The sequence below is a fragment of the Brienomyrus brachyistius genome, chromosome 6 (genome assembly GCF_023856365.1).
Source record: "Brienomyrus brachyistius isolate T26 chromosome 6, BBRACH_0.4, whole genome shotgun sequence".
In the NCBI taxonomy this organism is placed as follows: Eukaryota; Metazoa; Chordata; class Actinopteri; order Osteoglossiformes; family Mormyridae; genus Brienomyrus; species Brienomyrus brachyistius.
Genome location: NC_064538.1, coordinates 27,293,244 through 27,321,203, shown reverse-complemented (window position 1 = coordinate 27,321,203; position 27,960 = coordinate 27,293,244). Strand labels below are relative to the sequence as shown.

General features: G+C 42.1%; 1 protein-coding gene across 6 annotated transcripts; it reads left to right on the top strand.

The window, feature by feature from the left end:
- Positions 1-1,404: 1,404 nt before the first annotated feature.
- LOC125744760 (6-phosphofructo-2-kinase/fructose-2,6-bisphosphatase 4-like) lies at positions 1,405-27,273 on the top strand. 6 transcript variants are annotated; one of them, XM_049016955.1, is made up of 16 exons: positions 1,405-1,428; positions 1,606-1,721; positions 14,109-14,225; positions 14,383-14,479; positions 14,827-14,893; positions 15,507-15,581; positions 15,675-15,731; positions 15,881-16,002; positions 16,211-16,418; positions 16,522-16,668; positions 16,751-16,855; positions 16,979-17,108; positions 17,405-17,467; positions 19,242-19,306; positions 21,701-21,756; positions 22,133-23,662. In XM_049016955.1, exons 2-16 carry the CDS (start codon positions 1,682-1,684, stop codon positions 22,140-22,142), a joined length of 1,359 nt encoding a protein of 452 aa, XP_048872912.1. In that variant the 5' UTR covers positions 1,405-1,428; positions 1,606-1,681; the 3' UTR covers positions 22,143-23,662. The 6 variants fall into 6 exon arrangements, with proteins under 6 accessions (XP_048872912.1, XP_048872910.1, XP_048872908.1 ...); XM_049016953.1 differs by lacking the exon at positions 1,405-1,428 and having other exon boundaries at positions 1,484-1,721; XM_049016951.1 differs by lacking the exons at positions 1,405-1,428; positions 1,606-1,721; positions 22,133-23,662 and adding exons at positions 9,630-9,871; positions 25,770-27,273.
- Positions 27,274-27,960: the final 687 nt, after the last annotated feature.

Sequence of the window (27,960 nt, the reverse complement as noted above, 5' to 3'; positions counted from 1 at the left end):
AGCACTCTTCCCAGGATTTGAATTTATTAAATTGGCTTTGTGATTGTCACGGGACGCGGTCAGGCGAAGCGGGCAGGCGTGGAAGGAGCAAGCAGGCAAGCGGAATACGGGGCAAAACGGGAGTTTTAATGGGGAAGTCCGGGAAACGGGGAAACAGGACGGCAACAGATAACAACAACATCAATGACGGACACCGCTAACAGGTAAGACCAGGACTTAAAACCAGACAAGACTAATCAAAGTAATCAGATACAGCGGGGTACAATCAGGGAAATACACGTGGGAAGGCAGGGGGCGTGGCACACACGAGGAGCGGACGAGCCGGGCATGACAGTGATGTTGTATTAAGAAATGTTATTCACAATGCAATTTACCGCACATTGGCCCATTCTTTTATATACGGTAAGACGAAGCGGGAAATTCCCAAATTATGATAGCAGACTGTGAATAAATAATATGGCACGAGATACCAGCTATACCGTATTGAATTTCAAGCTCTGCTTTAATTAAGACACACACGATTCCAATCCTCAATGTGGAATATGAAAACAGAATCTCTAAAAGATGTGAACTCAGTGTAAGACTTACTTGCTCCGACATCATGACAGTGTGAATCCCACATCCATTGGTCAATTATCTTCATCTTCTACCAAAGCAAATAGCCAATCGTAGTCAATATAAAAAAAAACAAAGAAGCGAAGCCACTGTTCCCGCCTCCAAAGTGTCAAAATTCTTCCTGTCGAGCGAGTGAGTGCTGTGCAATTGCGAGCTCGTAGAGAGCATGGATTTTCTGCTCGCAAGCGCATGCGCGCGTGGTTTTTATGCGCACGACTTTTGACACTAATTTAACGCCGTAACTTTGCCCAGTACGTCTGTAACACGTGTATCACCTGGAATCTCCAAAATTCATTCAAAACATTACTGGCGCCTGAGCTGTTACAATGAACACGGTGAACGCTGTTAATGACGTCAGTCAATTCGCGGAAACGGAATAGTGTGGTTTTATTACTGGAGTATTCTTATACAGAAACATGTGTCTATTATAATTTGCATAACTTCGTTTTAAACGACTAAAATTAAAAGTGGCATTTTAAAAATAATGGAAAACCACATCCATAAAACATGCATGAGTTTGACAGAACAGCGAATGCAGTGGCTTCACCCTCATTTAAAAACAAAGAATGTGTTAAAAGTATTTTTAGAAGGTGAACATTAACTTGAAAGCAAAACCGATGTAAGTAAACAATTAAATACAATCAATCATGAATGTTAGAAAGAAAAGGGAACAAAACAATGACAACAATGAAGAGGGCGTTGTGGCCAGCATTATGACGAAAGGGATTTTTTTCTTTTTAATTGACTCAACTCATCAATATGTACATACAATGCATACAGCCAATGGAGAGCATGTAAGACGGAACATTCTGGGTTAGTAAATTATGACGAAAATGTACGATACACCATTTGACGTTGTCGATGTTATTAAATAGGAAGTGGCATGCAATGCTATATGTAAAGCTGCAGGGCTACTTTTTGCATATGTGCGTTTCTTATAGGCTTTGCAATCTTCTCTGTCCGGTTGTACAAGACTGAGCTCTCATTCAGTGTGTAGGTGAGCGTCACTTGGCAAGATACACGGAGTAAAAGATACACGATTGACGTTTTGCTCAGATCCTCCAGCATGAGGGGCTCCAGAAGCACAATGCACCTTGGCAGGAAGGGTAAGAGACAGCCGCCTTGAATGTACACGAGTATATATATTTTAAAGAATCGCCTTAGTGTCAGCGAGGACGGAGCGAAATAGGACTCTTTTTGCAGAGGATTTCACGTAAGGCGTAGGAAGTAAACCAGCCCGTCACGTAGGCAGTGTGCGCTTCGCAAACACGCGAGACCTTCTTGCAAACAGCAGGCGATTGTCTTTAAATCTCCAGAAACAAGGAGAAACTGGAAGCGCGACCCTGGGCTGAGTTTGGCTCTCGTGTCGCTGCATGCATTTCGGAGGCCGTAGCTCCAATTTTGCCATCTGGCCAATGCAGTCACGATGAGACACAAACAGCTGTTGATAAAATCGTTTATGTAAAAAAATGACATATGCATTTAACTGATCGGTTAGCTGACATTAAACTGCTTGTCTACACGGTGAAAGCTTTAATTGTGGGACCGCATTTAATACAGCGCGCGTTAAGTTGAAACTTCAGTCTTTATGCCTATATTTACATTTATCCCGTGTGAATTGAGATGGGCAGCAGTTTCATTATAAGATCATGCTGTGTCTTTCATAATCGGGAATAAGGAATGTATTTCTCCGTTGTATCATTTTCTGTTATTTATAAATTGAGCACTATCAGTTTATGTGGGTGGCGTTGCTTATCGTTGATGATCAGCCCCTCCCCGGCCGGTCTTTATGGGTTGTGATCGTTTTTAACGTGATCAAGAAAGATCCGTCACACGTACTTTATCTGCTCCGCGACAGCATCAGTAGGTCGGGAGAATAATTCGTTAACTTTGTCCTATAACATGGCACTTTTTAAATGATGATGTGAGCTTTGATTGAGTTTCTCTGCAGATTCTGATTTATCGTTTCACAACGTTGGCGGTGGGGGTCCATTATGTGTACTTATATTTTCACTGTATGTGATGTTTTTAAGATTAACTTAATTGTGGAGTTAAACTGAGGAGATTGTAGGCATGGAGAACAACTAGTTGGATACAGAGGTAAAGGTACTCTTTATATTTATATTTCATATTGATTAAACATGAATGACAACTGTACAGTGGTGTACGTAAAATTAAATCTATTGGAGTACATTTCAGAGTATACCGCATTTCAGAGTATACTTGCACATGCCAAGCAGTGTGACACATGGCATGGTATAATTTTGTGGTAAAGTGGAAATGGTATATTCAGTTTATTCCAAAATTATTGAGATACCCTAAACTTACTTGGTTAAACTTACAGACTAACCCCAGCTATTATGTCCAATACTGTAAGCTTCACTACCTTAGTGTATGACTTCACAGCTCTCTGTGCAGTGACAATAAAGATTATCTTATTGTTCTGCTTTGATTTTCTTAGATGTTTTGGGCTTGACACATCATGGTTGCTTCTAAGCATTCAGTTTAGTCGTAACTGAGTCAGGAATTGAAACCTAAATACTAGAGTCTATAAACAGGAGCACAGTGTCTGTGCGTGTGTATGTGCATTCTTTCTGTCAGAGTTGTCAATCTTTAAGGGCTGATTGGGCGGCAAGGACTGTGACACCTCAAAACATGCTGACATGTAACCAAACATGTTTTCTTGCCACATCAGCATACCAAAACCAAGTATACTTCAAACGACGCCCAGACAAAACAAAATTGAGCACGTCAGCAGAAACAATGTTTCACCTACTTAAAACGACACTGCCATCTTGTTTGTTTGTTTTTTTGTTTGTTTGTTTGTTCGTTCGTTCTGGGGCAAAATGTTTTTGATGCAGCGTACCCACATACAGAGGACAAATAAACGTTTTGTGGCAAGTAAGTGACTCATTTTAATAAAGGAGATGACAGCTCTTTTAAAATGGGAGCTGCTCTCTTTACTAGCAGCCACTATTGGTTTTAGTACTAGAAGTGGCACAGACAGAGCCAACAATTTAAAGATACACTTACACACTAACAAAACACATGTTCCATGACATTGCACAGTTTTGACATTTACTTTAAACATGTACAGAAACACGTGAATACATCAAATTGAGAATGCAGGGCCAGTCCCTGGGGAAATGCAGAGATGTGGGTAGGGGGTTAAGGGCCTTGCTTAGGGAACTAGAGGTGAAATCCCTCTGCTGATCACGGAATTTTAACCAGCGACCTTCCGATCATGGACACAGTGTCCTGAGCTGCCCAGAAACACACTGCCCCCCAACACTATCCAAGTATTTTTATGGTGGTGTGTGGAACAACAACGTGGTTTTGTGGTGTCGGAGAACATTTGGCATCCGAATAAGTGGAAATGGTGAGAAAGATCAAAGCTGAAATCATATCCGAGGCACAGGACAGTAACTCGACTTATTTTTTCATTTTATAAAATGCATATATATTCCCATGTCACTGGGCATGGTGGTAACATGATAAGCTGGTCATGCCAGACGACCTTTCTCTATGACCACAGAATGTCATTTATTATGGGGGATCCCTAGACATGCTCAGCATAGCTCCCAGGTGTAACCCTTCCATTGTCCTGGAGCAGCTTCCATGAGAGCTGACCAGGAGGCATCTTCATGAGATGTCTGAACCACCTTACCTGGCTCCTCTTGATACAGTCACTTTATTTCAAGGTACCTCTAGGTCTCTGAATGTCCTTCCCTGTCCAAGGGAGTGAGTCCTGTAACCTTGCAGAGAAACCTTGTTTCCTCTGCTTGTACTGGTGACTTTGATCTTTTGGTCATTATCCATAGGTCTGGACCATAAGTGAGGATGAGGATGTAGACTGACCAGTAAAACACAAGCCTTGACTTATAACGTAACTTTCTCTTTACTATTATGGATCTCCTCAGTGGCAACACAACTGCAGTCACCAAGCTTATCTGCCTGACAGTCTCACTTTTACTTTGAACAAAATTCTGTGGTATTTAAACTCCACCACTAGGGGGCAGGCTGCCAGAGCCTCAAAGGAGCAATCCACTTATTTCCTAGTGGGTACCATGACTTCGGATTTCGAGGCACTCATTCTCATCCCCACTGTATCACACTTGACACAAAATCACTCAATGCATGTGAGAGATCCTGGTCAAATGAGACCAAGAGCACAATGTCATCTTCAAATAGCAGGAATGTCCCTTCTAGCCCCCCAAGCAGAGCTATGCCTTAATATCCTGTCACTGAACATCACAAACGTGAAAGGGGGCAAGATGCACTCTCCCTATAGGCGAACACTCACTCTAAACAGCTTTGTGCAAAGGATGCAGACACAACTCTTACTTCAAAACAGGTGCTACAGCATGCAGTCATGACCCAGGTACCCCATAATCCTGCAGCACCTCCTACAGTATGTGCCAGGACATGTAATCCTATGCTTTTCCAAGTCTACAAAGTGTATGTTGGCATATTCTGCAAACCTTTATACAGCTGTGCGGGCCAGAATCCATATTGATTCTCTTGAATCCTAGCTTCAACCATCTCTAATACCCTAGCATAGGCTTTCTCAGGGATGCAGAGAAGTGCGATCCCTCTGTATTCGGAGCATTCCCTTAGGTCTCCCTTTTTAAAAGTGGAGACCACCTACACCTTCAAAGTCTAGTGGTATTTTAGCCACCTTCCACACAACATTGACGAGGCATGTTATCCACACCACCTCAGCAACACTCAGGGCTTTCAGCATTTCTGGATGGATTTCCTTCACCCTTGAAGTCTTTTCACTATAGAGGCCTCTGACCACCCTAGCAAGTCTATTCAAGTTCAATATCCCCAACATAACTAGGCACATTGGAGAGGTGAGGGCTGAATTCAGGTGACGCTCTGGGCCTTCTTGGGGAGTCGGCTCTGGCTGAGATCCTCTTCATCTGCAAGCTCTAGACTGACGAGTCCCTGTGCTATTCTCACCCCTCGTCATATAGCTTTCCTGTCAGTGACTGTACGGCTGGCATACCTCAAGTGAGGATGCTGTCTGTGGTGTAGAGATGGAAATTGACCAGAAGCTGTTGTAGTTGGACCTTTCTCAGTTTTCTGAGAAAAAAGAGATTAGTCTTTTTTTTTTTGCTAATTGGGAGATATTACGTAACCAAGTAAGGTTCTCTACATTGTGAACATCAAGGAACTTAAAACTGCACCCATTTTCTGTCTCCTCTCCATGTATGTAAACCTTACTGTACTCTGCTCTTCGGGGCTTCCTGAAGTCCAGGATTAGTTCTTTGCTGTTTTGCGTGTTGAGGGTGTGGGTGGTTTTCTCTACATAATCCCGTCAAGCCCAGGACTTCCTTTTTCCGTGCTCTTTCACCATTATCGGAGGTCAGGGCTACAATGGTTGTGTCATCCACAGATTTGACAATGTTCTAAAGGTGGGTAAATGTAAAGAGAGAGTACAGTAGTGGGCCAAGCACACAGTCCTGTGGGGTACCTGTGTTTAGAATGAGGGGGAAGATAAATGCTACAATCAACAAACAAAATTCTGACATTTGTCTTGGAGTGTGCAAGGTTGGTTAGGGCTACATGTAATGCAGCAGCTGAGATGATGTCATCTGTTGACCTGTTTTGCCATTGTGCAAACTGATGTTGATCAAGATAAGGGCATGCTGGCTTTAGTGAGAGCCAGCACCCGGCTCCCAAAGTACTTCATCACTATTGGGGTGAGGGCAACAGGTCCTCAGTTGCATACTTGTACATATCCTTCCAGCCACCTGAGGTCATTCTGGCCTCAGTTCTTGGGAAGAAGCCGCTTTTCAGGCTCGTGGTGTGTGGAGCGAGTGGCATGTCGGTTAATGTCCTGGGCCCCCTTGGGGTGTCGGTTCTGGTAGAGCTGCTCCTGGCCTGCAAACTCTGTGCTGATGAGCCCCTGTGTGGTTGTGGTTCTCCCCACCTATCCTAGAGCTTTCCTGTCAGTGACTATACGGCTGGGGTGCCACAAGTGAGGATGCTCTCTGTGGTGCAGGGATGGAAATTGACCAGAAGCTTTTGATTTAGTTGGACTTCCTCAATTTTTGGAGAAAGAAAGAGATGCAGCCGGGGGATACTCAGCGACCGAGACAGGTTCTCTAATGTGAACTCCAATCGATTAAGAGGGTTGGTTCAATAACCCACACTGTGTTTAAAGGTAAAGCCAACTCCGTCTAGCTGATGCCTTTCTCCCATCCTACTGTAGCTTCATCTTTTTCCCAGCCAGAGAGGTTTCACATTCAGCAATGAAACTGCCTGATGGAAAAGCTGTTTTAAACCTCCCTGTCTGGGCTTTGAGACTGTAGAACCTCCTACCAGATGGCAGTGGGGCAGAGATCCTCAGTAAAGTCACACCGAGAAATGTGATGTTTCTGGCTCTACAGAGCCACTGCTCACATGCAGGTTCTAATGAAGTCCACAGTCACTTCCTTTGTCTTGTCATCGTTGAGTGGCAGACTGTACCACTCCACCAGCTCGCTCACTTCCTGTCTGCATGCTGGCTTATCTCCACCACTTACTAGGCTAATTATGGTGGAGTCTTCTGCAGGCTTAATGATGTGGTTGGAGCAGTGTGAAGAGCAGGGAGCTGTGCAGTGGCCTTGGGGAGTTACCGTACTCGGAATGATGGGACAGAAGTGATGATCCCTACCCTGACAGATTCCAGGATCCAGTTGCAAAGTGATGTTTTCATTCCCGGATGGGGCAGCGTTGCCATTATTTAACTGCATTGAATTCCAAACTTCGCAGTCATTTTTGTCCAAAGTGACATACAATTGAGAGAGCAGGGTCAGCCTGGAGAAGTTAAGGTTAAGAGGTTAAGGGCCTCACTCATGGGCCCAGCAATGAAATCATCGTGGTGGTTGAAGGGGATCCCTGTTGGTTCAGGTACCAATAATATTATCCGGCTCATTTTTGAACTTCTGTGTGACATGATGTCAAATTTGTTTTTTTCTCTGCTTTCTTGTGTTGTTCTAGTGCACATAAAGGAAATAAGCATGTGTATGAAATTGTGCATTTTCTGGAAAAATTCCAGGGGTGCCAATAACTTTGGCCATAACTGTATATAAACGTAACATTCATTCAATCAACCTTCCAGTCATGGACTACAGAATACCAACCACAGAGCCAAATGCCACCCCAGTTATGCATGCAAATAATTTGGTTATATTACTTCAGCTAAACTTATAATATTAAAAAATATCATCTGCAGGGTCATTAAATCTATTCATGCCTTTTGGATAGTTATTGCTTGAACTTGCCCGAAACTCTATTATTTGGAGAGGTGCTTATTTCTTTTCAAGAATCTCACCTGTAAATAAAAAATAATAATTTAGCGTCGGTGAATGATAATGAAACGTCATTTACATGAGCCAATGGTCGGCGTAAACAATCTGACAAATCTTTCATTTACTCTACCAACGGTAAACATGGGGCTTTTCATTTATACGTGCACCACAAGGTGGCAGTATTATAATTCAAAACATGTTACGAAAACTGTATGGGCACAGTCACAGGCGCGGGAATACAGTTTGAGCTCAGGGTGGTGAAAGCCGGAATGATCAATAAACTTCACTTAAGTTTTTTGTATCATCGTTAGCAAATTTACAGCTAACAACAAGATAGAAAGTATGACAATATAGATTGGCTTTTTGGGTTTTAATATAGGTATGTCCATGCTGCCATACAGTATCATGACACTGCAGTAACACTAACAACCAGAGGGGAGCGATAAATATGAATAGAGGACTGATGAGCTGTAGTTGAGATAGAAATGACGGAAACTCTTCAAGCTGACTGAAAAAAATGACGTATGACAAGAATAATGCAGAATACCCTTAATTCTTTGTTAAAATCTAGTCTCGTAGGTAACATATTAGGGGTTTTTAATATCATTTTATTAATCACGAAACATTTTGAGTAACTGTCAGTCATTGTTGTGTGTTTATTGTATAGTGGAAGATGTTCCTTAGAAAGAAAACGTGTTAATAGTATTTGTTAAACGTAAACTGCATTTAAAAGCTTAACTTTCTATGCGGGGAATTGCATACCTTAAGTAGAACAATAGACTGGGATTTAAACATTCAGGGAAATAATAGTAATGGGCGCTCATTTTTAGAAGGACGTGGTCTAGATTTATTTCGATAGTAGAAGTCCGCTGGTTGACTCCTAAAATTTCTGTTGTGAGACAATTTAGGCAAACACACTCACCATACGCCGTACACGATGTTTATCAGGAGATGCCAAACATAGAACACGCCTTCCCAGGCTGTTTAACTGTTCTCCCATTGGTTAACTGCCATTCTGTGCTTCTCGCGGATTGGCTAAAGTCATGTAAACATCTTTGCCCCATGTGCGTTGCATGTGAACAGCATAAGAAATGTTTTAATGCAAGATAACATTTTGTACTTATTTTTGCGTGTCCCAAATGGGCTGCTTCAAAGTATTTACGGTACCGTTTGGGAATGAGGCAACGATACGCTGTTGTGATGAAATTACACTCATATTTATGTAAAATTAGTATTTCATTGGCATAGTCTGTATTCTACGGTTATACATCACAAAGTAAAATGATGTTTGCGTGAGTAATAACGTTCCTTTCAGGCCATCTGGCATATTGGGCACCCCCCGCTCCCCCCACATCGACAAAGTTAATCGATTTGTCGTGGGACTCCCTTCCCCCCTCCCCTACCCCCACCCCATGGTCCTTTTATAGTGCTGATGGTTCACCAAAGTATAATATAAACAAATAATACATACATTTCAAAGCAATAAAAATATATATGAAGATGTGTTAAAAACAAGGCTTTAAATGTATTAATTTCGGGGGAGTATTTATCTGGACTAGTCATTGCATTTTCATTTTACACATCAATAAACAGTATTAGCATTATTCAGATGAAAGTCTTAGCCTTGTGACTGAGCTTTGTCTCGAGGGGTTCTTTAACAGGCTTTAGATTTTTTCGCGCGCGTTTTCCCCCGACGTTACGGTAAGTGTACTTAACGCTCTACAGGCGAGCAGACATCCGTGCCTAGTCTAAGCGCGGTGGTAGAACCGGGAGGTTCTCCAGTGCTGTATCACGCTCTGCCTTTGAAGACCACAGGTCATGGTTCACAAATATGAGTTTAACTGAAGACAGTACGATGGCATCCTCACCCCGTGAACTAACTCAGAACCCGCTGAAAAAAATCTGGATGCCATGCAAAAATGGTCTTCCAGAAAAAAACATTTGCCAAAGGAAGGGTAAGTCAGTATGCCTTTGCCGGCGAACAGCGTGTTGCCGAACAGTGTTTGCGCGGGTGACGGTTCTGGGTGCGAGGTAATAATCACTTTTTGGCACGCGACTCTAAGTACTTTCACGATCAAATTACGGCTGCACATTTTTGATCATGGTGCAGTACTTCTCGTTTGTGGCTGCTCGACTGCGCACTGCATCATTTCTTTTGACTTCAACGCGAGATTCGCTCGATTCTGAGTTGCCTAGATGTTTTAAATAGGAAGGATGAGCAAAAGATATGAACACGTGTTCACTCAGATTTAGAGCTAACTATAGATTTCTGACAATACGAAAGTTTACGAATTTTCCGTGAGAGTGGGATAGAAAATGCAGCTTTTCTGTGTGGAGTTTTACTGTTGGATATTGCGATCACCTGTTTTTAGGTACCAGGCTGGAACGTAACGAGTGATGTCTGCGCTGTTACCAGCCGTGTTTATTTTTCAATGAACCCCCCTACCCGTAGTTCTTGTCGATGCGAACCAAGTATTTCATTTTCTCCGAAAGTTACTTATCTCATGAAGTTCACTTTTGGACACCATTATTCGTCTAGCCGTTGTCCTCAGGTGTTTATCCCGTCAAACGACAATTGAGTAATATTTGGGAGCCTTCTGTTTAACTTTTTTAAAACCTTATCGTATACAGTGAAACGCTTTCATGTTTTCAGATATAAATAAGCGTGTACTTATCGCCATGTTCCGTACTGCTAAGGAATGGCCGATAAAATGATAAATTCATGTAACCCTGAGTAGATATAATGTACCTCTCAGGATACAGCAAGGGGACAGGTCCGTACCCCTCCCCTCCCAGCCGTGACTATTTACATCCCCTCCTCCCACCTGCATTGATTGTTTCAGGGTAGGTTCCCCTCATCAAAAGCCCCCCATCTGGCTCAGCAGACTGCCTATTTAGTGTCTTTGTTTTATTACTTGTGCCTAATTAACATGTGGTATCTTAGAAACTGCCACACTGACTGTTGTGTCAACTTTGCCCGAATTCCCTCCCTTATCAAATTAAACTGGCCTGCAGCATGGTTCTGATCCAGGATAAAAGCTTCCCATTACTGTACCGATGGCAGCATCAGTTGTTCAATAATTGTAATAATAATACAAATAAATAAATATTATTATGTTGTATTGACTGCTTTGGTGCAGTTTTCTGATTGATAATGAGTGTCTCTGATTACCTCACTTAAGATTTCTGCCCATCCTCTTGTGAAACTGTGTTCTCTCACCATAGCCGTTGTCTTAAGTTCACTCAAGCTGTGTGATCGATATGCCGTTCCTCTCCGCCCGAGGAGGAGTTAGCCCGCAAACTGAACTGCGTCAGCTGTTTCTCCTGTGTTTTTTAAATGTGCTGCGTCCAAGAGGAACCTTTGCCCTCTGTCACTTCTGTGTAATTTTATTTTTTTTATTTTTTTTATTTTTTATTTTTTTTTACACCTTTCAAAAGAGGCTGCAGAAGCTTTCAAGGCATGAAGTCAGCCTGAGTTTGCGGCTGGTGTGTGGGAGGGGGTGAACGACAAGGCTTTGCCTGACGCACGTCTGCCGGGGGAAGGTGCACGTGCCCTGAGAACAGGGACGGGCGATGAGAGCGACCACAGTGCAGCAGCCGCATATGCACTAACAGAACCCCATGTATGACTGTGACATGTGACTGTGAGAACCAGCCACTCCAGTCAATGGCCTAATTCTGAATTGCCCAATATTTAATGAACTTCTGCTGAAGGAATCGTCCCTTTTAATAACACTGCATCCTCCTCATTGCAGTTTGGGAATGTACACCTAAAGAAGTACAATATCAGGAGAAATTGTCGTGTTTTGTTAGTTTCTCAAGACACTGCGGTGGAGGAATGTCCAAGCATTTCTTAATGATTACTATTAAGTATTTAATTCACCTTATTTACCCATTTATCTATCAACTGACATTACACTATGTCCATGCACTATTTATATAACCACCTGCCCCATTTTGTCCTGTGTTTTTTCACTAAGTATTGTGGAAAAGCTCCCCTTGTCACCTGCTTTTTGTATATTGCATTGTGGTCCTATAGGAACCTTATTTTGTACCACTGTGTGTGTATATGGAAGGTATGGTCATAAAGCTTTACTAAAAATATAGGAATTTAAAGTTTTTCAAACCCCCCCCCCACACACACACACACTTTTTTTAATGGCATGTTAAATTTGCACTTTAGGCGTGTACTGTAAAATATATGCGTTGCATCAGAGTAGAGTCTTCATGTTGCTAAATCTGCCCTTGACCCCTGTGCTCACTCCTTGCAGCCTGGTGCGCAGCCTCTGTCTGTTGACTTGGCGCATGTGGGAGTCGGTCCTTATCTCTTCGTTGTAGGTTTTACCCAGTTATGAAGTCGGCGCCTGTTGTGCTTAAGGAATAGGGCCCCCCCCCATCCCTTGGTCTTGGTGTTGTCATGGCAGCAGCAGATGTCTGTGACGTCTGTCTGCTTTCAGGTCACCAAGTAGCAGAAAAGTCTGTAATAACTGATTTTTGCCTCCTTGATAGGCATTTAAAAAAAGGCTAAAATCCTGTTATTTGGCATTATACACTGAAGGTTTATTACAAATACTGGACTTCTCCGATATAGCTTAGTAGTGTTGGGTGTAAGGAGGGACCACAGTAGTGTATATAACCCCCCAGCACCACCATGGAAGTGCTAAATAAGCTTTGTCTGCTTGAATTTCTTGCTCATATGTCAGCAATTCCCACAGAAATGCCACAGTTGGACCTTTGAGTTCTCTGCTGCCTTTCGGTTTCTGTTCTGGACTTCTTATCCATGTCAAATGTTGTCTGTTGTACTCCGTCTCCCTTGCACTGTTCTGAGTTTTGAGGTGGGGCATGTTTGAGGCAGGAAAAACGTTACAGAAAAAACTATTTGCCGATCCCTGTATTCTGGGTGTCTTCACAGCTAGAACATTGCTGCTGACCAGCCTGAGCTGTTCACGTACCATTCAGCATGACCATTCCCTGCACTGCATTGCCATGCGTACATGCAGCAGAACCGTGTGGCCACAACTTATGGTCACTCAGGCTGCCATGACTTGCGTAGCTCCTTCTTAGCCTTCATTCAGATTCACACAGGCCACGATCTTTTGCTTTGAGTGCTAATGTAAGCCATGACTACAGCTGAGAGACTTTGTGCTTCCATAATGAGTCATTCTTATAGTTTGGGGCAGTCCGTGTTGCTTACATTTGGATGCAGAGAGATTACAGTGAAGCAGTTGTTGATGTTTTGTTGGCACAGAATGCTGCAGTAACTTAAAGGGCACTTCATGTTCTCACTCTCGGGAGGTGATTTGGTCACCTGACCTATGTACCTTGTGAACTCGAGGCTGGTAACACGTGCACATCGATACATTTATCACTTCACTTCACGTGTGCATGTATTACACCTTACCCTTTGATGCAGATGGCCATAAAAATATTTTGACCTTTGAGGCTCTGAGATTTGAATAACTATACATGTAGCTGCTGGATGTTCTCCTAATACCCCCCCATTCTAATGGGTGCCTCAACTGCCAATATTGAAGTAACCCACACATTGAATTTTTTGTAACTTTAAACTGGACAAATTAGTCAAATATTTCTACCTGAGAACTTTGTTCCTTTGATTTGGAATCACAAATGACTTGGCTTCAGTTCCTAGTCTGCACATTATGAAAAAACAAAGAATAAGAAATGTGCCATCCATCCATTTTCTGTAACTTTTTGTCCTATTCAGGGTCATGGGGGGGTCCAGACCTTCATTGTCAGCAATATTGTTTGTCTGAGTGCTTCAGATGTAAAACTTTTTTTTTTCTTAGTTTCCTTTTACTTTTGCATATTTAAAATCAACTTTCCATTTAATGTATAAATCAGGAGTAACCACACTCATTGGATTTCAAACATGATTCTCCATGCCAGGTGTTTTTATGAGTGAAACTGTGTGTTCGTAATTCATACTGCATAGTGGGAGACTTATGAAAACTAGCTTGCGTTTTGCGAAAAACTCACAAAGTCTGCAAGCTTAGTTTACACTCTTAGACTTCAGCAGCTTATATGTTTATGTATTTTTAAAGTTATCAGGAAATCTGCTTAATACAAATGGCAGTAAGGTGTACTGAACTTGTTCAACATGAATTGACACCCTTCACAGGTGTGCCGGGGCGTAGTGGACACTGACTGCATTTCTATTTCTCTCTCCTGAAGTGGGCATGACTAACTGCCCCACCCTAATAGTCACGGTGGGCCTCCCGGCCAGAGGGAAGACCTACATCTCCAAGAAGCTGACTCGCTACCTCAACTGGATCGGCGTCCACACCAAAGGTATCCATCGGGCCTGTTTAACCCTTTAACACCTCCAGCAATGCACACAGCAATCCTGGGCCTTTTCTGCAAAATTTACTGGTAAACTTTGCATAGACTTTATCACTTTTCTCTGAAATATGATGCAAACCAGTTTCTTCTGTCACAATCACTGCAGAGTTCAACGTTGGGCAGTACAGAAGAAAATGTATGAAGAGCTACAAGTCCTTTGAGTTTTTCCGTCCCGACAATGAGGAGGGCTTAAAGATTAGGCAGTAAGATTGTCTTGGCCAATGATGAATATTGACAATGTGTTGTGTGTGTGTGTGTGTGTGTAGATATGGAATGCAAGGCTAGATTAAAGTCGTAAACATAGGCCATTTTAATGAGTTTCTTACTGTAAAGTCCATTAAACACTTTTTGGCGTCAGTGTTAACCTCCATAACTACGAATGCAGATCACCTCAATAAGCAGCCATAATTTACAAACCGTCCAAGAGGGAATTTTTCCATTTTGATGCCTGGTGTCTACTGCATAGCTTTAACGACGAGTGACTTGACGGATCTGTTTGAACACTGTAGGTTAATCAGTTCTGCTGTCATTTCCTCTGCACTTATGTCAGGCAGTGTGCGTTGGCAGCACTTGCCGATGTCCAGCGGTACCTGACAGAGGAGGGAGGACAGGTGGCGGTAAGTGACCCCAAAAACAATACCTGAAAAATAACAAGTTCTGTTCATGATCTATTCAGGGCTAAAAGGCTATAAGGTCAGGAGGGCAAAGGTATAATTTGATATAGCTGGGTTACGCAGAAGCAACAGCCAGCGACAGAAATATGGAATGGGCCCACTGGATGTTACTGTGGCAGCAAGGTGAAATTGCGAGAAAGATGATGTGTAACCTCATGGGGACAGCCTGAGATGATGAGTCGAGCTTGGCATGGCATGGGATGGGTTATAAGCAGTCTGTACGTTTGTACCATAATGTGTCAGTAACGGGAGAACCGAGAGTCTGAGAGTGGGAAGGAATAGGCTGTTACTTCACTGGCCTTGTGCAATATATGGCTGTACTGTAGCTGAGCCTTTTCAGATACAAGCTGTTTGGCAGAAGATGTCACTCTGAGGTACTGTGTGTACCTCCTGACTATCGATATTTTGGTGTTGCATAACATTTCATTGTCATAGCTGGAACACAGCATTTAGATTCACACCATTTTCAGATTTAATTTTACAGTCTAAAGGTGGTATTCACATTTTATAAGTTGGAGCTTATCTGTGGTAATGCTTAATTGGATGGTTTACATAGGTGTTTGATGCCACCAATACAACGAGGGAGAGAAGAGAGACCATCCTGAGGTTTGCAGAACAGAATGGCTATAAGGTAAAGGAGAAGCTTTGTATTTAATTATAAAGGTGTGTGTGTGTGTGTGTGTGTGTGTGTGTGATATACAGTAATTTCTGCTTTTTATTTAAGGTCTTCTTTGTGGAGTCTTTATGTGAAGACCCTGATGTTATTGCAGGAAACATAGTGGTAAGTGACGTGAACGACCTGCAGATGAGCAAAAATTTAGGTCATTAGTGGAAAAAATTACAGCTTAACACTAGATGAGATTTTTTTTAAATTCAATTCCTTGAAAATTCAAATTTTCTTAATTTATCTTTTTGTTCATTTTTATGTAGCAAGTTAAACTATGCAGTCCAGACTATGTGGACTGCAACACGGAGGAAGCAATAGATGACTTCATGAAGAGAATAAAGTGTTATGAGAACTCATACCAGCCTTTGGATGAGGTTCTTGACCGGTAAGAATGTAGCTGGTGTTAACCTGCATTGTCTTTGTTTGTTTTTTTTGTGGTTACCTTTAACATTTTTTGTCTAGTTCCAGATGTTTATCTTTAGGATCCCATCTTTAAATATGTGTGGGAAAAGGTGCTTGGTGAAGTAGGAACAGTCCATGTCTTTGTTCATCGGCCAAATTTGGCTGGTCACCTGTGTCCCTCATCTCTGCAGGGAACTGTCATTCATCAAAATCATGGACGTTGGCCGGAGATACCTGGTAAACAGAGTCCTTGACCACATTCAGAGCCGCATCGTCTATTACCTCATGAACATCCACATCACACCGCGCTCCATCTACCTGTGTCGACATGGGGAGAGTGAACTCAATCTCAAGGGTCGCATTGGGGGAGACTCTGGCCTGTCTGTACGGGGGAAGGAGGTGAGTTTGTCTACTGACTGGCCTGTCTGGCTGCTAGACTGTATGTTTAGTGTTTTTTTTTTTATTTTTTTTTATTTTTTTTTTATTTCTCTCACAAAAACAGTTTGCGAAGTGCCTGGGTAGGTTTATCCAGGAGCAGAACATCAGCGACTTGAAGGTGTGGACCAGTCAGATGAAGCGGACAATCCAGACAGCAGAAGCACTCGGCCTGCCTTACGAACAGTGGAAAGCGCTAAATGAGATTGACGCGGTAGGAAAGGTCGCTCCTACTCGTGTGCTTGTGTCTACGTCTTTTCTGCGCTGGTCGTGACTTTTCTCCGTTGTTTGCTCAGGGTGTGTGTGAAGAGATGATGTATGAGGAGATCCAGGAATCTTACCCTTCGGAGTTCGCCTTGCGGGACCAGGACAAATACCGCTATCGCTACCCCAAGGGGGAGGTAGGTTTGGGGAGTGACATCGACGCGCAGCAGTAATATCTGAGCCAGCTCTCATCAGCCTTTTTGGGGTATGGTTAAGTGTTTATATGGGTGTGTGTGTCTCACTAAGTACCTTAACTGCAGTCATATGAGGACCTGGTGCAGCGACTGGAGCCTGTGATCATGGAGCTGGAGAGGCAGGAGAACGTGTTGGTCATCTGTCACCAGGCAGTCATGCGCTGCCTCTTGGCTTATTTCCTGGATAGGTCTGCAGGTCAGCCTCCTCCTACGACAACTCGTTTAGTTCGTCTTGTTTTTTTACTGTGCTTCAGAGGCGGAGGTGGAAAGTTCAGGCCCAGAAAGTACAAATCCAGACCAAGGTTTTGTTTCTAATGACCGGTTGAGTCTCCGTGACTGTGACTCTTTATACTCAACTGGTTGGTAGAAACAAAACCTTGATCTGGATTTGTACTCTCTGGACCCTCTGTTTAGAGGTGGATTTGTCTCAAATTTTTAAATCTTCAAGTTTCAGTCATTAATGTGTCACTTGCTTTCCCTCCCTTTTTGCAGAGGAGTTGCCTTACCTTAAGTGTCCTTTGCACACCATACTGAAACTTACCCCTGTGGCTTATGGTAAGTCTCGTGAAACATGATAGTGATTTTCATTTCTTTAAACCTAACTAAGTATAGCTGTGGCTAAAGTGGTATTGTGAACGTGTGGGTGTAATTCATACCGGTTTGACAGTACTTATACCGTATGTAGAACCTTCAGTTGTGCATGACTCATTAGACAGTACTTGCCTGAATCAGGCTCCGTAACAGTGAATTGAGTATGTAGAGATCACTCTTTAGTTATGAATGGAGCCATGACTCATTATTGCCCTCTAGTGGTCATTACATTGTTGTTTTCTACCACACCGAGTATCGCACTTTTGGTTCGATACTGTTGTTCTGGGCAGACCAGGCATGTCAAGAACGAAAGATGAGGAGACTTGAACACGCTCAAGACATGGACAAACGTTCACGGCGCAATCGGGAAACACAGCTGTTAACAGTACAGCATTTACAGTGCACAGACGGGCGTCCGTGAGCATGCTGGGATATACAAATCCCACCGGTGCAACACTACATTCTCTTATCCGGTCTAGTATCAGTACGTGAAGTTCCAGTACCTAAAGTGCCAAACATGCTGTGGTACTTTTCTGGTATTTTGGTACTTTGAGATGGCACTTTCTTTGTCGATTTGCAAATAGCCCGACTCCAAAACACAATAGAAAAGTTACAAACTCACAAAACAACGAAAAACAGAGTTAAAAAAAAAAATGTAATGGTAATGGATGTGGTGGAGGCTGACAAACGGGAGCAGAGATCCCGATACGAGATATGCACGCAAATCTGTGCTTTAATGGGAGCACGAGAGCGAAGGTACAAACTGGGCGTAGCAAGAGGGATAGGCGGTAGTGGAGAGCAGGGGTCTGAAGCCAGGAGGCCCGTCCGACGGGCAAACACAGGACATGAATACACAGGGAAGTGGGAACAGGACTTGCCGGTCTCAGCAGGGAAGGCTGGCCAGGTTCGGGAGCGGTTCTGGGGAAAGGAGAGGGAACGGGTAAGGTGTACACACAAGGTAGACAGATATGGTAAGGGAGAGCGGGCAGACAAAGGACAAAAGAATGCTCGGTACGGCTCAAATGCATTGGCTCAATACTTCGCGATGTTCTCTGGTTACTCGGTGCCTTAAGACTGCTCGTCCATAGCTTACGATGCGGAGCACCTGGTGGGCTCCACCTGCATGGGCGTGACAATGGATGCATGGACAAATCAAGAGATCCAAGCTTCAATTGCGATCGGGTTGAAAATGCATGACAAGAGAAGAAAATAAATAAAAGTATTTGTTGTAATAAATACTGGGTTATTAATAAAGCAAAAAAAAGGTTCAACATAAATTTTTCATGCAAAAACAATGGAGGTAAAATATTTAAAATGATTTCCTTTTCAAGATTATCTAGTATATGTTTCAAAAATTTTAAATTGCAAAACTTTTTATTTTTTTATTCCCTATGTTTTAGAGAAACTTTAACCCCATGTGCTATAATATCCATACAGAATTGAAAGTAAGAAAAAGCCTGATCTTAATCTAGCTGACTAGCAGTGCAAGAATTGCATGGGCATGACATGCGATGTTGGTATTAATATTTCACATCAGCCCTTTTTCGAATTCGGTACAAAATGCCTTGCGTTGTGACGTCAGTCAGCGCCGATACCAGTTTTTATGCCGGTGGAAAACCACAACCTTGAAGTACCGTACTTTTGGTACTTTCTCGGAGTGCCGGTGCAGTGGAAAAGCACCCTAAGCGCTACTGCAACTGTTAAGGTTTGTCTTTCTGAATATTTCCTGCACCCACAGGCTGTAAGGTGGAATCTATCTCCCTGAATGTGGAGGCAGTGAACACGCACAGGGACAGACCAGAGGTAAGACGCCGAATATTCTGCACATACCCGGTTTTCTTGCTGTAACCCCGGTGAGTGACAGGAGTTACTCCGAGACGATGACAGGACCCCGTGACACTGTATTCATGCTGCCAGAATCTTCAGATTGGCCGTATCTCCTGGGAATTTGCACATCTACACCAGAGCCATGCGCATTTCCAGCAATAGGAGTGATTTTTGCCTTATTTGAGGATTTGCCTTATCTGTGGTCCATGTGGAGTTGATATCAACTGGAGGTGATCTGGGACTTCAGTATGATGCAGTGGCACTGGTAGCATGGTTGCTTCATAGCTCCCAGTTTGGGGAGAGGTGTGGATATGTGTGGAACGTGCTTGTTCTCCCTGTGTTGCGCTGGTCTCCTCCTGCAGTCCAAAGACGTGCAGTTGGGCTAATTGATATGTTTTAAAATTGCCCATAGCATATGACTGTGAGTGAAAGTATGTGTCCTGTAATGGACTGACAATCCTGGGTGTACCCAGCCTGGTGCCCTGTGCTGCCCAGGACAGACATAGACATCAGGCCACCATGTGATCCTGCCTGGGGTAAGTGGTTGGTCAGTGGATGGATGGATATGAGGATGGGTGGATGTATCAGCAGCACGTGACTAGAGTTTCAGTTTCTTAATTTTAAATGCTACACCCAGTTTTACTGGGTTGATAGTGATAAATTGTGCCATTGTTTCCACACAAGTCATAAAAACATTCACAGTACTCAATTATTTCAGCGTAATTGCCAGGGATGGACATAACTGGTACGCAAATACGCATTCACCTTTAAAACCGATACGCGCAACAATCGATTGTTTGTAAAAGCGCAAATACGTACTTATGTGCATTTGTGGTGCTATTACAAGAAAATACATTGCATTTTAACCTGTTTACTGCAAATGAAATAGTTTGCATATAAAGATTAATATACATAATATTTTGTTTTCATATCAGCGCAAATGCACATAAAATAAGTACACATTTACACTGCTATCACAATCGATTGTCGCACGTGTTGTTTTTGAAGGTGAATGCGTACTTGCGTACCAGTTATATCCATCCCTGGTAATTGCCGTTTCTGATCCAAATTAAATATGTAGCTAAAAAGCCAGTTTTTATTCCTTTGTGTTGAAAGTGTCTGTGAAACCTGTTCTGCAACTTTCCCACATATTTTAGTCGCACTCTTTTGTAGCTTTTTAATTCTCTTCTTAGTAAATATGCTGAAAGGGTGTCTTCAATGTACAGTGCTGTTGCTTGTATGTGAATATTGAGTTAAACATGTGTCGCTGTGCTGTAGGCTTGCAGCCCATATGCAGAAGTGTTACTGATTAGGAAATGGGTTATGGTGGGAGAGGCCAGTCTTACCCAGAAAGAGCCGCTGTGTATTCTTGTTTTCTCTGCAACTCCCTAATTGGATTACTAAGTAGAGGACTGATTGGCGTAGCAGTTAACTTTTTAAGGGTTTCACAGGTATGCTCTAGTATTGGGGGGACCGCGTCTGTCTGTCTGTCTCTCTCGACGCCTTTGAGCTCTGATACTAGTACTGGGGGACTCTCTTGAAACATACTACTTTAGCCATCAGACACATCATGTATCCAAACTAGGGAAGTGCATCTCAATCACTGAGGCCAATGTAATACACATCTCTGCATTGCGAATGATCTGATAAATATGAAGCAATTATTAACGTGATAAGATACGATTCACCACTTTTGCAATGCCATTTGATTCAGCACAATGTGATTTTACACAATACGTTGCGATGCAATTGAATGTGGTATATATGGTTTGATCTTTATTTCTTTGGTTCTTAAGCAGACAGCAAATCATAAATGAACTAAAAAAAAAAAAGTGTCTCCGCTAATAATTTATATATTAATAAATCATGCATCCCACGTTCATCCCAAATTGTATCCAGTGCATACTTTTTAAATCGAGAACACAATAAACTTTTAATCGTGAACTTTTATGCTGGTGCCACGCTATGAATTGGTGAATCTTACCATCCCTTATCTAGACCATTCCTGAAAATGCTGTGTCCAGTGCAGATGCACCTCCGCACTGGTAACTGTGGGACTCATGAGAGTAGTGTGAATCATCAGTGCATTATTAACAGTCAACCTGTCCTAGTAGCCATTGCATTCAGGTTATGTCACCAGAATTTCCACTTGGGATCAGTAAAGTAAATCAGATGTCACCAGATGTGTCCCCAAGCTAAAACCCTGGGCCATGGTGGTCCACACTAATAGCTGTGAACACATTAGGGAGCCCTGACAGCTGTAAATCAGCTGCTGTGTTTGCTTTCATCACCGGTCCCGCTGTTGACTGCTCCTGTTCCGCAGTGTGCTGCTGCTGGTGTTGACCCTCCTGTGTTTTTATCATTGTACAGAATGTAAACATTTCACGGATGGCTGAGGAGGCTCTGCTCACGGTTCCTGCTCACCAGTGAGTCAGCATTGGCCGTAGTGACGTCACTAAGCATCAGTCATCTGTCTTTGGGTTTCTGTTGCAATTGGATAAACAGGATTTGCCATTTGCTGAGCTGTGGCAGGTTGTTTTTTTTAAAATTTTTATTTAGTAAAGCAAGGATAATTATTCAGAATTCAGTTAAAAAAAAAAAAAAAAAAACATAATTTCATGGATTTTATACTGTGCATAATATTTCAAATGACTTTATGGATATATTTTTCACCCTAAGTTGTACTTAACTTTGGGAACATCAAGTAAAGTTTTGGTTCATGATGAAAAATGTTTTAACATGCCGATTTTTTTTTTTTTTTTTTTTTTTTTTTTTTTTTTTTGTAAAACCTGTTTTGCACAGATGCTGTTAATCATGTTGTGTTCTCATGTGTTTTTAAATTGTATGCAATTTAGGATTAGGGTTGGCGCAGTTCCATTTAACAGCTCGAGACTGCTGTCTAAGAGAAATGAAAATGTCTATGGAAGTCTTGTACATTTGTCTTTTCAGTTATTCTTTGCCTTGACACATTATGCTTGTCCTAACCTCATTCTTTCTTTCGTTCATTCATTGCAGATGTTAAATTTAAGAACTGTTGGTTTTCTGAGTCTAAACTGTACATGTTGTAATTTTTTTTTATTTTGCATGTAAAAAATGACAAGACTTCCAGTCTGTTTTTGTTATTGATCAGGAAACACTAACTCTTTCGTTACAATCATTCTTGTGTTGTGAATCGGTCCTTCTGACATTTGAAAAATGCAATATTTGTTCTGTTCTGTTTTGTTTAAAAGCAGAAATGTTGTCATGTTATAGTAAGGAAGGCACTTCATACGTGAAGGATTCTTTTGAAGTTTAATGTTGGCAAGTCTCATATTTTCAGCCGAAATGTCCTGCTAAATGGGTGCTCAGACGCAACTGTGAAGCTTGTGCATTATCTTGATGTACAGAAACATGTAGGATGTTTGTCCTGTGTCTTGTGTGTCTTTATCCGCCACTTGTTTTTATTTCCACCCAGGTTTTGTCAGTGCTACATTGCCACAGTTTCAGTGTTGTATTGGCTGGGTACTAGTTTAACTTCGTCCACATTCCTGTGACCTCAAGCCTTTAACAACATTACCTTGACATAGTGCCTGGATCCATTAGTAAGGATTAATATTAACTGGAAAGACAGTCCCTACAAATGCACATTAAAATACAAACGTGTGTGAGTGTGATATTAAGCTACAATAACATTCTGATATTTAGCTGGATTGCGTATCAGAGTTCCATTTTCACAGAAATAGTTGATATATTAAGCAGTATTTCAGTGCTCCGTGTTTAACACTCATGTTTTGACTAAGTAAAACATATTTTAAACATGGGCTCTAATTTTTCACAAGGAACCCTTTGCAAATGGGGAAAAATGCTAAGTATTGTAGCAGGTATGTTATTGGGACCAGGTGAATAGCTGTGTAGATGAGCAGTTAAAAGTATATCTGTATACAAACTTCCAGATGCAGATTAAGAATTATGGTGGTGATTTGATATCGGTGACTCCTAGCAGTGGCCAAAGGCTTCAGGGTCTGACCCCTGCCTGCCCCCCTCCCTTTTCTAGGCCGTGGACTCGGTCCAGCACTTTATTTATCTGACATCAGGTTGCAGTGGTCAGCAGTGGTTTACAATCTCAGAACACGCACCTACCTAAGGATTCCAAAACTTTTTTTTTTTGTAAACGACTGATGAATGGATTTTTTTTTTTTTTTCCAACTGGGATAGATGTGATTACTGCTTTAAGTTAATTTATATATAGATGTCTTATTACAAATTCTGATCTCAAGATATTGTATTAATTTGATTTGTAATGTTTTGCTTTAAATTTAAAGAGGAGAAAAAGAAATAAATCCATGAGCTGTTGCTCTCTCGTCCTACTTCATTGTGAAACACAGGATGAACCTTCCCCCAGTAAACTTATGATCCGCCTGCATTTACCTTTTAAGGTTTGATGAACATTTTATCTTGATCAAATATGCAGGGAGAAATAGCAGCCACTCAGGGTAAGTTCAAGATTACAAAGAGACAGTCACAGCGCATGAAACGTGTGTCTGAATTGGGGAGTTTGTTAGCTGGTACCGCTAACGCTGAGTCAGGGCATAGAAGACGGGCCAGTCTTTCTGCAGCTGGCATTCTGCAGTGCGCTACTTCCCGGTATTTACCATACCTCACTGTGCTATTTGGGTGTGAGAATCCACTGTTTGTCCTCCCTCATACACCAGCCATTGTGCCTGCATTTTTAATCAGCTCTTCATTACATAATTCCAGCGTGTCGTGTCTTGTGTACGCACTTCCTACGTGCAAAAAAAAAAAAAAGATGTGCACCACTGCCCATTGTGATTGGACATTGGAATAGGTGAGCTCAGACTGAACTGAAACGCGAAGGTTTTCCTCTGTCTGCATGACCTGAGATGTCCCTCTGCATTTCGTATACATTATTATACCTTAATTTTTACCATCTCTTATGCAAAGATTATTCAGGTTTATTCTTTACTAACATGGCCACTGCTGTGCAGTCTACAAATCAACTTGGGGGGGGGGGGGGGACAAAGATGACATTTTATATATAAAAAGGTTTTAGACTCTGAACTAGTGAAGTCCTGCCAACCAAGTAAGGGGTTTTGGAGGGACTTACTGAGAACGCAGTTTCCTATAGCTGTGTTTCCCAAACCAGTACTCGAGGAGTCCCAGATGGTTCATGCCAACTGGGAAGGAACAAAAATGTGGACTGCTGGAACGCTGCTTTATGGAACCGTGTCAGTCCACCCACCGAGTTCTGTGGATGACCATGAGAGCATACTGAAAAATCCCACTGCTTTTTATTTGAACCTCTGGTAAATCGCCTGACATGGACATGGTCATCTGTACTTTTCTATTCTCTTCAGCATATGTAATTAGAATTGGACATGTGTTGGACATATATTGCTTTTACATTAAATATTATGGTTAAGCTGCGATGGGCTGGCCCCCATCCTGGGTTGTTCCCTCCCTCGTGCCCATTGCTTCCGGGATAGGCTCCGGATCCCCCGCGACCCAGAAGGATAAGCGGTTTGGAAAATGGATGGATTATGGTTAAGTAACTCAGTAATAAGGATACTTGGTTCAAAATGCATAGGAGTGCCTCATCTGGAGTTCAGCCATCCGTCTTCCAACCTCTTATACTTTTTGGGGTTTGGGGGGTGAGGGGTTGGAGTCCATTGCAGTCAGCGAAGGGCATGAAGCTGAGCTACACCCCAGATGGGATGTCAGAGTATGACAGTATGCACATGCTCACACGTGCTTATGCTCTTCGGGCAATTTAGACACAGTAATTAGCATGACCGCAAGTTTTCAGACCAATGTTTCTCAATCCGGTCTTCGGGGACCCCACAGACAGTCCTGTTTTACTCCCTTCCCAAAGTTGTGTCTGGGTGGGAACTGGGTCGAAACAAACATGTGGACCGTCTGAGTGTCCCCAAGGACCAGATTGGGAAACACTGGTTTGAACTGTGGAAGGAAACTAATATATCAAGGGGAGGCCTGCACACACAGCAGGAATTTGTTAAAATTAAACAATGGAGGAATGGGATCTTAAAGCTGGATTTTTACCTTGCTGTACTAAAAAAGATTCCTTGCAACTGAAATTCTAGTGCTACTGTTCGCCTGACATTGTTTGATATTTCACTGAAATGGATTGATAAAATGTCTCCATCTGCATTTATTCTTATCTGTTATATTCTTTATTTAGTACAAGACACTTAAGTATGTAGGTTTGCCTTTTCCTTGTTTGTTTTTGCTCTTAATATTTTGTTTAATATTGCCTAAGGTTGTTACATAACTGGTTATGTGATATTTTAGTAATACGTCCACTGAGGCCCCTTTGGTATGATGTAAAAAAAGAATTTTTATTCAGCGTTATCGCAGCAGTTGCAACACAGTGAGTGTTGGGTGACCAGGTTTTAAACGCACCATTTCACTGATTGTCTTTCAGAATGTGAACGTGCAACGCACTAGAGAAGATGCCTTGAAGACTCTCCCTCCTCACCTTTAACCTTTCAGGTCTTTTTTCTTTGAACACTTGCTGCATTTCAAATGAAGAGCCATTCTCTCAGGAACGTCGCCCCCATGTGGTCCGATGACTCAGGCCTTCCGTGTGTCCCCCTCTCCCCCCCCCCCCACACGTTTACACTTGTGAATAATTTTACTTTTTAAACATTGCTGAATTCTGACTAATGGTGTCTGTACATGTTTATTATAACGGACTAATGCATATTAGAACAATTAGTACAAATATGTATATACAATGTAAAATGTCCTGTGCTTCTAGATATTTGTAATGAATGGAATTAGCAGTGTGTCTGCGTATGAATCATATTTAATATAATGATGAAATTCTATAGTGGGATAATTTCTCTCAACCACTGACAAAACCTTTAGCTAAGAATGAATTCATTAGTAGCGAAGAATTTCCTTCAGTTCTGGTTGGAAAAAGCAACATGAATGGACATACCCCTTTTACAGATGGCCACAAATTCGGTGAGGGAACAAGCCAGATAGCGCGAAAGCTTAAGTTTTTCGTAAAGGACTTTATCTTGTTGCCTCCCCAGTCAGTGTGGTCTGGCTTGTGCTGCCTACAAATTGCGACCCAAGCGTCTCAGTTGGGAAAGAAACTGGAAGTGGCTCCAAACCAGCAATCATCCTCTGCTTGGAGGCACTTGAGAAGTTGAAGGCCATCCCTTTTAGACACCCTGAATATGGACATTTCCTAAACTGAACTCTAGGCTACATAAGATAGCTTCCTTCAAGATGTTTTTAAGCATTTGAACATTTGATTTTTTTTTTTTATGACAAGTGCATCTGCACATCCATATAAGGGTACAAAATCATAATTGTAATATTACGTTTCAATGTGTGTATGTATTTATGTAATACTTGAATAACATTTGTAATCAGTATTTAGGAAATGAGCAATGTTACATTCCACATAGCTTAATTGATAAATACTGTTTTTTTCCTGCATTACAAGTTTACTATTGTCAGTCTATAATTTCTAAGATCGGACATATTGATCTGTACTCCTGGCCAAACCCAAAGAGTAACACTGTCTGTATTCAGCGGGGTGCCTGTCTTGCTATGGAGCACCCCTCACCATGAATATGTTATATATGTATTTTATCTTCTTAGACATCTCATGCTTCTATGACTCTATATGTACTTTGTTTCATATAAATGAGTGGGCGATCGGTGAACCCTGACGGATGATGTGATTTGTATTCCAGTGTCTATCCCATTGAGAGAATGTTTTGTGCTTTCGTTCTATTCAAATTTTTTTATTGAACTATTGCAGTCATCTGATCTTAAAGAAAATTCGGCATTAGAAAGTCATACTGGGTTTACAAAAACACACAAAGACACAGTACTGATTTGCCTGTTTCCTGTGCGTATGTCTGTGAAGTTCATATTGGCACTATCACTGTAGTAAGCTACCAAACCAGGCGTCACGCCAGTGGCGGCTGGCCTATAAGGGGCGCTCGGGCGCCGTCCTCCCACATGAGGGGGGGGGGGGGGGGGGGGGATATAAAATATATAAAAATAAAATATATTTTTTAATCAATGTCAGTTTTACTTAATAGTGTGTGCCTACATGCCATCTGAATTATTTAAACAACATTTCCACAAACTGACTCATTCAACAGTGAATTTCCACCGACAGATTTCCACCAATCATTTCTCTTCTTGGGCGCTTATCCAGGCGCCCCAGAAGTGCAGCGAAATAGCCAATCGTGTAGGATGGCTAGGCGAATATAATAAAGATTTGGCCTATCAGTATCGCCAAATTAAATGGTTTTGTGGCGCTGGAAATTTTGCCCCAGCTACAGAAAATAAGGTAAGTTTTGGATCTCTCTCAGGTCAGGCAGTCAGAGAGACGATGGCAAGGACGACAGTTGAGGGGCAGCTTCCAGCAAGTTCGGTGAGATCATTATTGAATTACCCTTTTGCGAGAAGGACGATGGTGGAAAAAATCCACGTTAAGGAGCTGGGACCCGACAAGCCCGAAATAAATATCACTCAGCCAACTAAGGAAATTAAATCATGATTGTGAAATTGTTGTCATTTTCTAACTGTTCATTTGGATGCTTATATTGGACTAGGAAGGGAAATCTATTGGTACGTCAGCCCCA

Coding starts and splice junctions, on each gene's coding strand:
- LOC125744760 (XM_049016950.1), top strand. CDS start 9,748: ATGAGTTTAACTGAAGACAGTACGATGGCATCCTCACCCCGTGAACTA. Junction 17,468..19,241: donor ACTTACCCCTGTGGCTTATG/GTAAGTCTCGTG, acceptor CTGCACCCACAG/GCTGTAAGGTGGAATCTATC. Junction 19,307..21,700: donor CGCACAGGGACAGACCAGAG/GTAAGACGCCGA, acceptor ATCATTGTACAG/AATGTAAACATTTCACGGAT.